We start from the raw sequence: 15,528 nt of genomic DNA, 5'->3' as shown, positions 1-15,528 counted from the left end.
AAAATTATGAGAAGTGGCTTTACTTCTAACTTAGAAGTAAAACCACTTCTCATAATTTTCCTCCTTTTGTTTCCGGATCAAAGTAAGTAGAAAGTAAGGCTTTACTTCTAAAGTTATTTTAGGTACAGAAAATGAGGATATTTATAGGTTTATGTGTGACCGTTATATCCTGAAAGCTTCTGGACACCAACTAAAATTCGTAACAAAATCGGTAATTGTTCAATTAGGATATGGCATGTAATCTATCACTTTCCAAGAACTGTATGGAAAGTTCCTATTGAAATCTAACTCAGCATTGTGTTCCCAACCTTTTCCTAGTTTCTGAATAAAGATTTGCCATCATCTCATTCAGGAATATATAAAAGTTGACTGGAACTAAACAATATTGTTCTTATTTTTACATAAGTACAGTTTAAATTCCTTTTGTACAGTCGGATTTTTATTCATGTCGTAAATATTGGAGTTGGACATTGTTGTTCGATTATTGCCTTGATTGAAGTAAGATCATGTAGCTGGTAATTAACATCCTGAACTATTGACCCAGCAATTACAGATTTTGCCTCAAAATAAATAGATTAGACACTTTGGTATGGTTCTGGTTTGTATAGTTAGCCTTCAGAAACAAAATTTAAGATACATATTTTAACTGCTTCTGGTTAACTTGGATTTTCGAACAGTATATCGATAAAACACAGAATAGCGAAACACTGGCATACAAATACAAGTGATTTTAAGATTCAAATATCAATTTAAGTAGTCAAAAGGTGGTTGTATATCACGATGAAGTATCTTATCTTCAAAAAGCAATATTTAAAATCGGTTTGATTTTACTACGGTTTGACTATTCATGCAATTATTAAAAGAAACAGATTTAGGTCAAACTATGAACTCTACGCTGATACCTATCTTAGTATAGGAACTTGTTCTTGTTTAATGACTTACATGTATGCCACATTTCACTCTCACTTTCATAGATATGTTGACTGAAAGATATTCTCCATCATTCTCAGAACTCGCACTTACCACGTACAATTTTATGTATTCGACTCTGAGTAATCACGCTGTTCTTATGAGGGCCATTGATACTACGCGACTGATAAGATTGAAGGTGTAATGGCATCTGACTGTGCAATCTACTTTTTAAAAGCCAAATGTTCTAAGCATTAGGTCACCGTTCCATTCTCTCAGGCTCTATTGTGCATGTAACATTACTATGATGTGTATTTTTCGAACCTTACTTTCATCGTTAAGTGACATAAGCTTAGTACATTATTAAAAACCGGGTAGGACTGATGATTTGTTTAGTTTTTGTTTGGGACTTCTCGGCGCTGTCTGTCGACAGTCACCTCCCATTAATCAAGTGCATACTTTGAGAGTTATTTTTATTCATTTCTTTGCACTTATTTGATTTTCGTAATATGTGTGGTGTACAATGTAAGTTGATAAATTCTTTTGTCTTTTTATATCTCAGAACTACTGATCAATATGATTCCTGTAACTCAACTCTCCGTTCACATTTCACATCTCAAATAAAACAAGTATTATCGGGAGAAAATTCACATTTTCCAGTGATAACAGGATTAAATTTACAACCTGATCTTACCCAGCAACAGTTGGTTCAATTTTTTATTAAGGTAATGTGTGAATCTTATAATTCAGTTGCTGAATATTAGTTGATACTTATTGTAGTTGCACCGATATTGAAATCACAACTTACTCGTGAAATGTTTCTGAATTCATTTTGTCTGGTCATTAGTTTCACGTATAATGATTAAATCAGAACTTTATAGTGTAGATCGGTGCTTACCGCTTTTGTTCGAAGCCCACTCTACCTACTTTAGTTTGAGAAACCGGATAGTATCATTAGCCTTCACACCTATGCACACATACCTAATAAACAAGTTGCTTATTATTCTGAGCCTATTGTTTCGTTGCAGGCCTTTATTATTTCTACCTTCTGACTAGTCAAAATGATTATCATAGCGCTTGATGCAATCGTAAAAATGCTGTCATACTCCAAAATTTTGAATGACTGGAAATAAATAACCTTATGTAGTTTGGTTTGTTTTAGGTCTCTGACATACTGCGCAAAGGACCTCTAGATCGTTTAATGAGAGCTCGCTCAATGATTGAGCATCATTCTAGACAATTACAAGATATAATTTCAGCTCAACATTCCGAAGCAATGAAGCTAACATCTGAACGTCAAACTTTGCAATCTAAAGCTGAGGAGTTAGCAAAACGTCACTCTATAATCACTGAGCGTCAAAGTATGTTAGACAAACGTATGGCTAACTTAGCAACTCGTTTGGCCGGTAAGTAAATAGTTCTTTAACTTCCTGTTAAATCCTTATTAATTTTAAAACAAAATTTTAGAATGTGTTGCTAAAGCTTACATCAATTTAACGCTATAAAAACTGAATGGAACAATTACCAAGCATCCTGATCAAGTCAGTCAGTTGTGAGCAACGTCGGATCTTCTGCAGGTATTTATCAGCTAAAGTTGTTACATTTCACCAACACAGCAACATTGGTTCAACAAGTCAAATAACGAGATTTGAAATAACATAGAAAAAACTAGATATCGAGGAACGTGTTCGTAATTAAGAAATACGGTGACGTTACGTAGCAGTGGGATACTGTTAGGATTCATGACCTAGTATCTGGACTACTGCGACCGATTTCGAATCTCGCCTCGTAAGGTCCCTAATCATTAACTAGGTACTCGGGGCCAGTAACCTTATGGCTTAATCCCACTATGTCTGCAGTTTGTTCCTTCGTGAACCAGCATTGCTAATTGAAGTATTACCTTGTACGGTCTAATGTGAAATTGTAAGGTAACTGAAACGCAGTAAGATCTTTGAGTTACAGGTTTTTCTAGCCAGTAAAGTTTTTCAAAACCTTACATGCTATGACACTCTCTTAGTAAAATGTCTACTTACTTACTAACGCCTGTTACTCCCAATGGAGCATAGGCCGCCGACCAGCATTCTCCAACCCGCTCTGTCCTGGGCCTTCCTTTCTAGTTCTATCCAGTTTTTGTTCATTCTTCTCATGTCTGTTTCCACTTCTCGAGGTAATGTGTTCTTTGGTCTTCCTCTTCTCCTTTGGCCTTGAGGATTCCATGTGAGGGCCTGTCTTGTGACGCAGTTGGGTGAGTTCTTCAATATGTGTCCTATCCACTTCCATCGCTTCTTCCTGACTTCTTCCTCCGCTGGAGTCTGGTTTGTTGTCTCCCACAGTATCTTGTTGCTGATAGTGTTTGGCCAACGGATCCGAAGCATCTTGCGTAGACAACTGTTAATAAACACCTGTATATTCTGGATGATGGCTTTCGTATTTCTCCACGTCTCTGCCCCATACAGTAGAACTGTCTCGACATTTGTATTGAAAATTCTGATCTTGGTGTTGGTTGACAATTGTCTTGAGTCCCAGATGTTCTTCAGTTGTAGATATGCTGCTCTTGCTTTGTCGATCCTTGCCCTCACATCTGCATCAGATCTACCGTGTTCATCAATGATGCTGCCCAGATATGTGAAGGTTTTCACATCCTCCAGAGCTTCTCCGTCTATTGTAATTCGATCGGTGCATGCTGTATTGTATCAGAGAGTCTTGCTTTTCCCTTTGTTTATATCGAGACCTGCTGCTGAGGCTGCTGCTACATTGGTCTTCTTCTGCATTTGTTGTTGCGTGTGTGATAGAAGAGCCAGATCATCTGCGAAGTCTAAATTGTCTAGCTGCATCATAGCTGTCCACTGTATCCCGTGCTTCTCTCCAGATGCTGACGTCTTCATGGTCCAGTCGATCACCAGGAGAAAGAGAAAGGGTGAGAGTAAGTAACCTTGCCTAACACCGGTCTTTACCTTGAATGAGTCTGTGAGTTGTCCTCCATGGATGACTTGGCAATTTAATTCATCACAGGAGTTCCGTATGATATTGACTATCTTCTCAGGCACGCCGTAGTGTTGAAGAAGCCTCCATAGTGTTGTCCTGTCCACGCTATCAAATGCTTTCTCGTAGTCAATGAAGTTGATGTAGAGTGATGAATTCCATTCAACTGATTGTTCCACAATAATCCATAGAGTTGCAATTTGGTCTGTACACGATCGATCCTTACGAAATCCAGCCTGTCGATCTCGAAGTTGGGCGTCAACGGAGTCTCTTATTCTGTTTAACAATATCCTGTCGAAGGCTTTTCCTGGTATTGAGAGAAGAGTGATGCCCCTGTAGTTATCACACTGGCTGAGATCGCATTTCTTTGGTATCTTGATCAGAAGTCCTTTCCAGTCTGTTGGTACTTGTTCTTCATCCCAAATCTTACTGAAGAGAGTGTGGAGTATCTCTGCAGTTGCTGCTACATCTGCTTTCACTGCCTCTGCCGGGATGTTATCTGGTCCCGTTGCTTTGTCGCACTTGATATATAGTGGTGAAATATCTTCGAAACTAAAACTCTTCAATTTCAGCAAACATTTTTATTTAGCTAAATTAGATTTCAGTTATTTTTAAAGTGTATTATCCTGTAAGCGTTCATTATTGATTTCCACTGTTATTATTATAATCTACTGTGTTTAGCTTTAGGCGAAGGTCCTACCAAAGCTGAAATCGCAATGCGTAATGAAGTTATCGTGATTCGTGATCGTCTACACAAAGGCCTTAGGCAATGGTTATCAAATCTCAAGAACCGTCGTGACAAATTGGAAAGACAAATACTGTTGCGTAAAAAAACAGACAAATCATCTATTCGTAGCTCTCTACCTGGCAGCCTTCTTAGAACCACGGAAAATATCGAAGGAAATCAGTGGCAAACAGTATCAGAAGAACTTCGCCGGGAAACTTTGGAAATCAAGATGTTAATTAACGCAGTTAAAACGCTTAACACAAAGACTATAAATCCCACCTAGTACCTTATTTTATTTTCCCGTGCATAATTAATTCCAGAAATAATACTGAACCCGTTCATTTGGATTATTTTGTATATCTGTAAATTAATTTTATGAGTAAATTATCCTATAAGTCCTAGTTTCTCGATCATTTTTACTTTTACTTTTGAGTACTAAAGTTTGTCGAGTAAGTAAGATTGTTCAGTGTGCAGCACTCACATAATACGTATGTATGCTGAGATTTCGTCAGACACCAACCCATTAGGGCTGATCAGACTTCCAAGATAAGTGAAGGTGTCGAAACGTTCGACTACTTCGTTCCCTATCCTTAGTTCAGGTGTTGACGCAGGCCAGTCCTGGAGACACAGCATACATCCATGGTACGAGATTCTAGGGTTTTAGCCAAGGAGGCCTGTTGACCGATTTGACATAGGGTGCGTACGTTGAAGGCTCCAATGTGTAGTTTGGAGCGAGGTTTTAGTAGACCTGGGACAGCGTTTCGCGCACTAGAACCGTTGGACATGGTGACACTTGAGGAGGAAACCAAAGGAGAATGTTTAGGGTTGAAAGTTAAGGTAGAAGGAATAGTGGGAAGTGAAGAGGGAGATTGATTATGAATACAGTAGTATCTTGAGTAATAACAAGAACGAAACTAAAAACCCCAGAGTGATTGACAATTCAACTGGCTAATCATTTAATTCGTTATAGAATCAGTTTGACTCGAAGTCACTCTGGACTGTTCGATAGTAGCGTTATTAGGTTCTCTTGACGTCGGTGTAAATGTCAAAAATAATTCACCGCACAATTCCTCACACTGCTTTATAACCATCATTTAGTCCTAGTTAGTAGATGGACATTCTCAGGGTCAGTTTAGCGTCGCTCAGAGGTCGTCCATAAATTATAGTCTCGCCCCCTTATTTCTTATAAGCGAACTGCCTGATAATTTAGATTTCCAGACTCTTACGTATTCTTTGTAGGTATTGAAGAAGACTGCTCAATATTTAACTCGTCAATTACTTCCTCTTTTAGTCTCTAATTTGTTTCTGCTCGTTTTCAGGAGAAAAATATTAAGAATCTGTTCAGTTGGTGGCAAGAATAGTCAGATTTTATTAAAATGGATGGGATCTCTTCTGAAACGGTGACCGCTCGCATAATTTTTACCAATTCGATTTTTCGCATGACCCTTGCCCTCTGATTGGTTGTCATGTTTTTTTTTATTCGCCAGATTGCTACATGCTCGAAGGTCATATTCTGCTACTACAGTAACAACTTTTGTACCAATTTCGTCTGAGTTGCTTGTTCTACCACAAATATTAGGCTACTTGCAATTCCGTCTCCTTCCTGACCCAGCTGTCGAGGTTTGATGTGTTGAGCATAATTGGTTGTTGTCAACTCCGAAGACAACCGATCGTATTAGGGAAGTCCAATCGTTTTTATTCCTAAATCCGTAACATTGTAGGCCATAGTGAACTCCAATAACAAGACATGACAGAATTAGATCCTTCTGTCACCAAGAACACTCTCCTACACTCTAGGCGTAAAACATGTTGGACTTATATTTATCCGTCTCCGCCTAATGATATAAAAGAGTTTAGGCCGGTTGTGATGTTTTTAGAGTATAAATCGGAAATCATTCCCCGGTTATAATTTCCTCTTCTTAGTTTACACAACCTTGAAGGGCTGGGGTGGCTGCGGGACTCTAGTATTTGAATACCACGAATAGGCCCGGCAAATGGTGTCCTGTATCAATCTTTTGGTATACTTGCATCTGTGCCTAGTGATTGACTTTCAAATATTCTTATTAGTGGGTCGCTTCTTTTATTCCTTGTTATTTTATTATTCTGTACCTAAACCAAATCTTACCGATGGCTAATGATAATGCTATTGTATCAATTGTTTAAAATACAGCTCCCGTATACTCAGCATTTCTCTCTCGAAAACGATTTTTTGGTCAGAGGTTCTACATCGGGAAGAATCGGAACATGCTTTTAATGACTCCCTACGGGCAAATGGAGTGGGAATCATATGAATGAGGATGACATGTACCCAATGCACTTGTCAGAGATGTAAAGGAAATCGTAATGAGAGTTGAAAGTATTTACACTTTATTTCGGAATCCACTTTCGGTGTTTAAAGACAATCTTGGGGTGCTAGGCACATTAAGAGCTGTAAAAATATGTGGTTATGTTGAAACCATGTAGTTCGATTGTAAGTCTGACTGTAAGTCTATTCTTGGAAGTTTTTTAATGGTGGTAATTAAAGGATACGTCCCTTCAATCACACATGTTCCACAAGATTTTTATGTAACCTATTGATTAGAAGTTTATTAGATGTAGAGAGGGAAAACGTATCCGCTTCACTTCAACAAACATCGGCGTTGAACAGTGTACTGAAATATGTGAAGAATAGTTTTCACAGCGAAGTCACCGTCAGTGACGTCCGCAACAGGAAGCCTGGGATTGCTATTAGTAAGTGTATAATTTAATAAAAGTAAGCTGGTTGCTCCAAATATGACCTTTTTAGTTCATTACTTCATAGTAGATTGTAGTAAGTTTCATGTACGGAATGGAATTCTCAATTGACTTCTTTTTGCTACCCAACAAGAAGTTGAGTTTTGTGGGAAGTATTTTGATGTTGCACGCATAAACAGAGACGACAAGAATGAATGAATGTTTTAGTAGGTTCTGTTCGCCTCTGCCAATGTGTACGATTTATTGTGGACATTGTCGTCCTGTCTTGTTTGTCTAGACGAGAAAAGAGTTGACAAATTATGTCAAACCCACTTCAGGTATATTCGCTGATGTTATGAGAAGTAATTATTCACAAATTGTTTTATGGACAGTGGTCAAGCAGTAGTAATGGCCGCTATTAATGACACAGGCAAGCCAGAACAATACGATTTTTTCAATTATCACTTATTTTGACAGGTGTTGTAACAACTAACTCCACGAAAAAATTCTGTTGAACGAGAATCGTCAATAGATAGGTTGTGTTAGTTTTAATTTTCTTACAAATAAATTCCTTGGAAAGCCCTCATGCTGTCTCATACAAAGTCATAGCAGGGCTATTATCAAAACAGGTTTCTACGTATATAACCAGAAGTTTCGTTGTGTTTGCAAAATGTAAACTTATGCAACTAGTATAAAAAGGCAATATAGTGAAGTTATAAGGAGAACAACCGACACATCCGTACCGAACACTTGAAGGGGTATTACAAAATGAGTCGGAGACAAGGATTAGTCAGGATTATGTAACTGGTGCGGTTTTATGGCAGGTGGTTAAATTAAAAGTGTCAGAATGGCAACCAGTGTAGGATTAATTGAGTCTTTAATGGCGGGCGTTTAACTCGACTGTCACTGGTCGATTCGCTTTTGTCGATCGAGATTAACTGGTAGGGACTCAGTTTTTCTGTAATATATCATTGTGTTTCTTTCATTTCCCAGGTTCAGCAGTAATCCACATGGTTAAATATTAACACTAAATATCATTTATTTTATTTTATTTATTTATTTAGACACATAAATATTGGTACAAGGAAGCACCAGATACATATGCGCCACACAAATCTCATTTGATTTGTGTGAGGGCTGTGATACTGCCTAGGTGCCCAAACTGAAGCAGGTGGTTTTCTTAGGGGACCAAACCCCGAGCCTTTGACCTAAATGTCTGATCCACAAGGCAGTGAAGCATCATGAGGAGATGCAGTCCCATGGTAGCCGGTGACCAACGATTGATTCATACGCCATTTGTTCCCTCAGAGTACTGGAGCCCATGTGCACTATTGGTTTGGAATCAGGGTTTTCTATCTCCCCTAGGTGGACTCACCTTGTCCACCAACCCGGTTAAAGCGTCGGACATTCGCTTTTCGTCCTCTTAATTTCGTAAACAACTCCCGTGGTCTGAGAAGGCAGTGAGTAGGACTTCCCTGACAGAGGCTATATATTCGCGGGGCCATATAGGAGCATTTCGAGAGGGAGAGTGGACTCTCCCCACTCTCAGCCGTACCAGGGCATTTGGGGGCTAAAAAAGGTTTTACAGTATAACATAACAAGGAGCCACAACTTCATGCATGTCCGACCGCCTGGATCTCGCCTTGAGTATTGGTAGGTATTCCTTCATTCATCTTTTTCGGGATAGATTGACTAGTTGTTGAGATTTCTTTCCATGTCCTGTTATATGGACATGTTTTTCCCATCTGAGCTTCGTAGAAAGATACACCTGTATGAACTAACAATGACTGATCTACTGTGAATAAATTCAAATTATCACAGTCCTTAACCAGCTTTAAGAGTGGCCGATTGTTCAATATTACTTAGGTCTCCAATAAAAACGCTTCTAAATTGTCATCCGTTACTACCTTCTGAAACAGTAGTGATTGTAAAATTCTTCTTATCGACTTTATGACGCGTTCGCATACACCAGCTCGGTGACCAGCTCTCGGAGCTTTAAACTGCCATTCACAACCTCTATTCAGGAGGGCATTTAATAACTTGTTCGGGTCCCAACTACACACAACTTGTATAAGACTCGCATCAGCTCTGAAGTTTGAACAGTTGCCGTTAAACACATGTTTTTTGTGTCCCTTCTTAGCAACGAATCTCGAGAGAGCTCATTAAACCGAATCAGTATCCAAGGTGTGGGCTAGTTGGATGTGAACTGCCCCGATAGACAGGCAAGTAAACAAACAGCCGTAACATTTTTCAACGACTAATCTTCCCTCAAAATAAAACGGTCCGAAATAGTATTTACTAACAGAATTGGATGGTAGTACTTAAGTGTCTGTGGGAGTAGTGGAGCCATAACGTGTATGCACAGCGTAGTGTTGAGCCTCTTCAATCGGAAACACCGCCTCATGACTCTTCGCATAGTAGCCTTAGCTATAATAATCAAGAACTATTCGCGGAGACTGTTCAAGGTGTGAGTAATACCGGAATGCGCGTTACATAAATGATAGTGCATTACGACCAAGTCAGTAACAAAATGATTACTAGGAAGTACGAGCGGATGTTTGCTTTCGAAGGGCAAGTACGATAACTGAAGTCGTCCACCTACTCGGATAACGTTATCTATTACCGGTGAATTAAGATCTTTTATCGGTTTCTTACATGCAACGCTACTTCTCATTGCCTTACCGGTAGAGATTAGATGGGGTGTCATTTCTTTATTCGTAACAGGTTCACCTATTCCAATCCTCTGTCTTTCTTGAAGTTCAGATGTATTGCCGTGCCTGTCTTTATGTTGTACGGGTCGTACTGTCTCCATATCTGTGAGGAATGAGATAATTTGAACAAACCTTATTATATCCCGCTTCCCGCTAGCAATATCTTCCAACCTCAATCTACCAAGAATTAATGGTTTGATGTCCAATTTCTTCCTGACAATATGGACGGAATCTTTGCATAGAACGAATAGTGATCCGAAATCAGTCTAAATTATCCCCCACGAGTACCTCACCTGGTTCTGTATACAGATGGGCTAAGACAAAGTTTTCCTTTTCTCCTGAATTAGGCCAGTCACTTTCGTTCTGCCATAAAACGTTCGGTCCGTGAAACTACTCAGCTGACGGCAATTTAGGCGAAGCATTCTCCGCAGGGTTCTGTTTACTTTCAACAAATCTCCATTGGCTTGTTGTACACAGTTCGTGCATTGTTGCTAATCTATTGCTTACGAACCTCTCAAATCTTCTGGCAACCCTGGACAATGAACAATGAACTTGATGGGAGACATCTTCAAAACGAGCATACGCCACAACACATGCAAATTCTGAGGCATCGGCAAAGCAATGAATCTGAGAAGCTAGTAGTTTGTACGATTCTGGTACGAGACATCTGGGAACTAACATTTCATTTAGCCGCTTCATACCTCTGAGCCAACAGTCCCATCTCATAGAGCACTCCTTAGGAAGCTCTGAGTTCCATGCCAGATTCTGCTGACATGTATCTTGCGAAATTAATTTAGCTAGTAAAACAAATGGAGCTATAAACCCAATGGGGTCAAATATAAAAGCTACATACTACAAAACGGTTCTCCTCGTAGGAGTCGCATCGAACTCGCACACTCTAAAGATTTTATCCGTTCGAACATTCCACCCTATTCTTAGGGTCCCTTCATTTCTTCCCACAGATAAACAAATGTCTACGTTCCTTTCTATTCGGTCCTCCTCTGGAATAAACTTCATCAATTCGACATTGTTTCTGACCCACTTGGTTAGATTAAAACCCCCTAAACATAACATTTCCTTCAGCTGAGAATATACTAATTTAGATTATTATAACGTTTCAACGCTGGTTAATAAATCGTCAACGTAGAACTGTTCTTTCGCTGTCTGTATAATACATTCAGGAAACCTAGCTTCATCATCTAGGATAGTTCTTTGCAGAGCAAACATTGCGCAACTTGGTGAGGAGGCCACACCAAACAGATGTACTTTCATCCTATAGGTTTCTAGTTCATTTCTTATGTCACCCTGCGGCCACCATAGAAATCTAAGGGCGTCCCAATCCTGTGGCGGGATAAGCACTTGATGAAACATGGCTTCAATATCTCTCATGAGACCTATTGGTCAATGTCGAAATCTGGTGAAGACATCTACCAGATTGTTAACTAAATCTATATATAACTGGTGTAATCTAGTTTCTAATTCATCCTGAGCGATAGATGATTTATGAAACCCATATTCTCGTGGTCTCACTGTAAGTTCCAAACAATATCCACCCTAAAGGATTTCTTACAGCACATGGCTCGTTGAATTTTCCAACCCTCTTCTCAGGTACATTTCACCCAATCTATACTTTGACGTCTTCGTTTTCAACCATTGGCAGGATCACACCGCACAAGTAAGACCACGATGTCTTCTGAGATGCCGTTGGCACTATCCTACGTAACTTAGGTGTTCTCTCGACCGTCCATACCTTTGGAATCCTGAGTGATGGAGAGAAGTCCAACGAGGATACTTCTGATCGAATCTCTTTACAATGAAATGTGGACTGGCTATCCAGCGTTTTCATTGGGAGTGTCTCGAGCTGTCCCCCTAAATTCAGCTCTCTAGCTAGATCTTATGTAATAAGAGAAGCGCCTGGGCCGCTACCCAGGAATGCACAAGTCTGTATAGCCTTTTCTCCATTTTTTACCTATACAGACACTATTGCAAATGCTACTTGTCTCTATACAAGCTTAGCTCTTCCCTCAGTACATAGTTGGTTATTGAGGTAGGCATTACTATTACTATCCCTCTGCTACTCCAGCTTCCTGTGTAACAAGGTATGGTGTCTCCAGCCACATCTTTTGACGGCATACGATCTCGGCGCTCGAAAGTTTCTTTTTATGTGGTTCGCCCTCAGACAGACAATGAACAACTTCTTTAGCACAAACTCTATCCTTGCATCAATATACTTATCTCTAAACCCTCTACATTGGTCTGAGGGAGGGTTTTCGGTACACAATAAACATAACAAACCAAGGGTGCTTGGTTTTACGCATGGGGCGACATCAGATTCATTCGTACAGGCAAACGACACACACGCATTATACTCTTAGTCAAGGCTCTTTTTAGTAACAACAGCCGACTGATTTTGGTTGATATTAGAAGGATCTCCACTGACAAGTAATCCGTACCTTGTATTAAAAATGTCCCACTGCTTCTTCACAAATTCGCAAAGGTCCTTAAACAAAGGCTCTCAACCCTTCCTAAGAATTCTACATGTCACTTCCACCCATTCTCTTTGTAAGTGTGGTGAGGGTTTCACATACATACTCTCGATAGTTTCTGTAGAATTAAGATCGGATACATAGTTCATCTGCCTGAGCGTTAGCTCACAAATATGCATCACACTAGACAGCCTTCTTAAATTATCTGGATTGGTCCTTTTGATGGCAAGGATGTTCACCGCCTTATCAATAAACGCATGAGCTTTAGTGTGCTTCCAACCGAACGCTTTCTTGAGAAGCTCTAACGCCTTACAATAGCCTTCTTCTGGTTCAAGCAAAACACACTGAACAGTAGTAACTTTGGTTCCACCATCACAATACTGAACCAAATAGTTTAACTTAGATCAGCATCTGACACTTTCATCGAAGCAGTCTTTAAAGTCCCATATGAAACTCTATTACTTCATGGAACTACCATCAGACCTTACAGTCCTGGTAGGTCTTAAGCTTTAGATACCGTAATTATCCAGTCTGTTCCAGAAGGACTATCCATTCCATGTCGAGCGGATGTAGGATGGTACGACATCTTGCTAGCCATAGCTTGACCATAATTTTCCCTTCCCCTTTGATTCAAACTTTGCTGATAAATTTCTCTTTCTGTCTGACCTAAGCGTACTGTAGCTAATTCCAACTCTAACAAGGAATCCACTCGGTAGCAATTTCCTTCAAACTTGTCATTACTAGGAGTTTTTGGGTGGTGGGGAGATAATTCAGGGATCTGATCAGTCTTATGATTCTTCTCCGTAGACATTTAACAGCATTGAACGTACGAATTTCTGACGAGATACCGGTCGAAGCTATGAAGGATTTAATTTGTCCTACAGATATTCTACCGGAACTGTAAGCGCGATACCGACGACCCAGAGTCCGTCTGAAAGCTAATGTCAGAACAAGGACAACTTGGTTTTGAACTCTATCTGTGACTAAACGCGAAAAACAATTCAATTAGTGAAGTAATTAAGGAAATCGTAGTTATCAAGTGAAACGCACAGACATATTGACAAGTATTGTGTGTCTTATCGAAATGAATAGAAAAATGATTTGCGATCACAATAACATGATAGAATAATGATGTGCTTCAAACGACATATCACATGCAACAGGGATAGTCTACATAAATATCGGATCAAGTTGACGTGGTGGGCGTTGAAGCAGCGATTTGATTGGATATAACTGACAAACGTCATTGCGCAAACCCCACTATTTGCTGCCTAACTGCCAGCGGTCATGCATTTATTGAGCCTGAAAAAAGTGTTGCTCAGCTTGAATAGCATATGACGCTATCAACATATTGTCTATATCTCGTCAGTCTGGCACTTCCACACGAATCCCAATGACTTACTGTCAGTTTCGCATCGTTATCCATAGCCTTACCAATGACTTCTGTATTCCTTCACTTTCAGCCTACATCAAAAAACATTTCGCGGCCGTTGCTCTTTCCAAAATGCTCTAATTTTTTTGGAATCCCATACTCTATATTGTAGCAACTTACGGAACATCACCGATACCCGACCCATAGTTCATGAATTGTAACAGTCAGATAAACATGTAACATGGATCTTGTATAATATATAAACATAACTGAGTAACCTAATAAAGTAAAGCCTGTAGCATTAATAACAACTTGATATTGCCTGTAAACTAGCATGCCTCATATAACATATTGTTATATGAGAATATATTATTATTACCACAAATACTGTCTCCATGTATAATGTGATACATGGAATCTCGAGTAGGATATGATATATTTTCTCTAAATCACCTTAAATAAACCTAACATCACAAACGGAAGGATACTGGGGATACTGACCCGAGAACACTGATGGAAAGCGTGATGATTTCAATTCACTCATGTTTGCGAGGCAGAACAGTCTATTCGTTTTTCGGCGCCTATGATTGAGGATGAAGCAGCCAAACAGTGATGCTAAGGTTGCTCTCTTACGCTTGCTACTCCTTAAACTCACGTTTCAAATGCTACGTTGGGTTTGCTATTCTATCAAGATCCCTTGTAGTGTGCATACTTTCTATCTAAGCGTGTGCGGCTTAATAGATGGCATTCAGTGTTTGTGGACAACAAAAAAATAATATATCATAAACAATAGAGTTATCCATGTTCCTACAAGCTATACTCGTCCTTGTTGCACCTACGACTTAAAAAAGTGACCCTCCAGCTTCCAACTTCAGTTGTTACATCATAGCATGGTCCGTCATTTTGCATATCAGAACGCACTGCTTCTTGTTACTGTATTCCCTTACTTGAAAACTATTTAACTACGACTAATTTTTATCAGTTTGTCTATATCTTTGTCCGCTCAACTACAAACGGTGAAATGCTGTTGAGGTTTATATCCAATTACCTAGCTGTGCATTTTCCTTCTCAGTATCTGATTTGTAGAGCGCAACCATAAAGCTCCTTCTTACATCTGATACACAGACCATACAAGCGCGTTCGTCAAGGTCACAGCTTATATAAAGCGCCCCTAAATCGTTAATTTGAAGATGCCATAGGTATTGTAGTTTGACAACACTTTAACCAGCAACACCTATAATTAGTCGCGCCCACCCTGTGAAATCAAGAGTCAGAAGCGAGGAGGTTCGAAGATATATTTGATAGATTATGAATATATCGAGGAGCGACTGGTTTAACCTGGCTAGTGACCACAAGAGAGGTTGAGCACGGCGTTCCCACTCGTTATCTGGTGCGGATGCATAACTGAGCGCCTTCAGCTAGGTGAGTCCATTAAAACTAATGTGGTCAGCATCGGATGTCGAACACTTACAGAGCTATTTATTTTGAGGATTTATTTACTGCTACAAATGGCTTGTACTTGTCTTTTCAGAAATATATTTTTGTCATTATATATCGGTGTAAAATGGTCAGGATTTGTGAGCTGAGTATTTACCGTGCAACCTAAACATTAGTAAAATGTTCTGATAT

At 39.5% G+C, this 15,528-nt stretch overlaps 3 protein-coding genes across 3 annotated transcripts in view; 1 reads left to right on the top strand and 2 right to left on the bottom strand.

The window, feature by feature from the left end:
* Positions 1 to 5,012, top strand: part of Smp_123450 (hypothetical protein) — a gene marked incomplete at its 5' end in the record, with an annotated part of 17,933 nt that extends 12,921 nt beyond the window's left edge. Inside the window, 3 exons of the mRNA XM_018799386.1 lie at positions 1,472 to 1,634; positions 2,072 to 2,315; positions 4,573 to 5,012. Coding sequence (XP_018651180.1) covers positions 1,472 to 1,634; positions 2,072 to 2,315; positions 4,573 to 4,901 — 736 coding nt within the window. The 3' untranslated portion in view covers positions 4,902 to 5,012. The remainder of the gene's footprint in view (positions 1 to 1,471; positions 1,635 to 2,071; positions 2,316 to 4,572) is intronic.
* Positions 5,013 to 7,913: 2,901 nt separating this feature from the next.
* Smp_123460 (hypothetical protein) lies at positions 7,914 to 10,142 on the bottom strand (the record flags this gene model as incomplete). Its single annotated transcript, XM_018799385.1, has 2 exons — positions 7,914 to 7,963; positions 10,013 to 10,142. The coding sequence occupies 2 exons, from the start codon at positions 10,140 to 10,142 to the stop codon at positions 7,914 to 7,916; spliced, it is 180 nt and encodes a 59-aa protein (XP_018651179.1).
* A 2,887-nt stretch (positions 10,143 to 13,029) lies between these two features.
* Smp_002500 (hypothetical protein) lies at positions 13,030 to 13,338 on the bottom strand (the record flags this gene model as incomplete). Its single annotated transcript, XM_018799384.1, has 1 exon — positions 13,030 to 13,338. The coding sequence occupies one exon, from the start codon at positions 13,336 to 13,338 to the stop codon at positions 13,030 to 13,032; it is 309 nt and encodes a 102-aa protein (XP_018651178.1).
* Between the last annotated feature and the right edge of the window lie 2,190 nt (positions 13,339 to 15,528).

Source organism: Schistosoma mansoni, chromosome 3, assembly GCF_000237925.1.
Source record: "Schistosoma mansoni strain Puerto Rico chromosome 3, complete genome".
In the NCBI taxonomy this organism is placed as follows: domain Eukaryota; kingdom Metazoa; phylum Platyhelminthes; class Trematoda; order Strigeidida; family Schistosomatidae; genus Schistosoma; species Schistosoma mansoni.
This window is presented reverse-complemented; position numbering and strand designations above follow the sequence as displayed.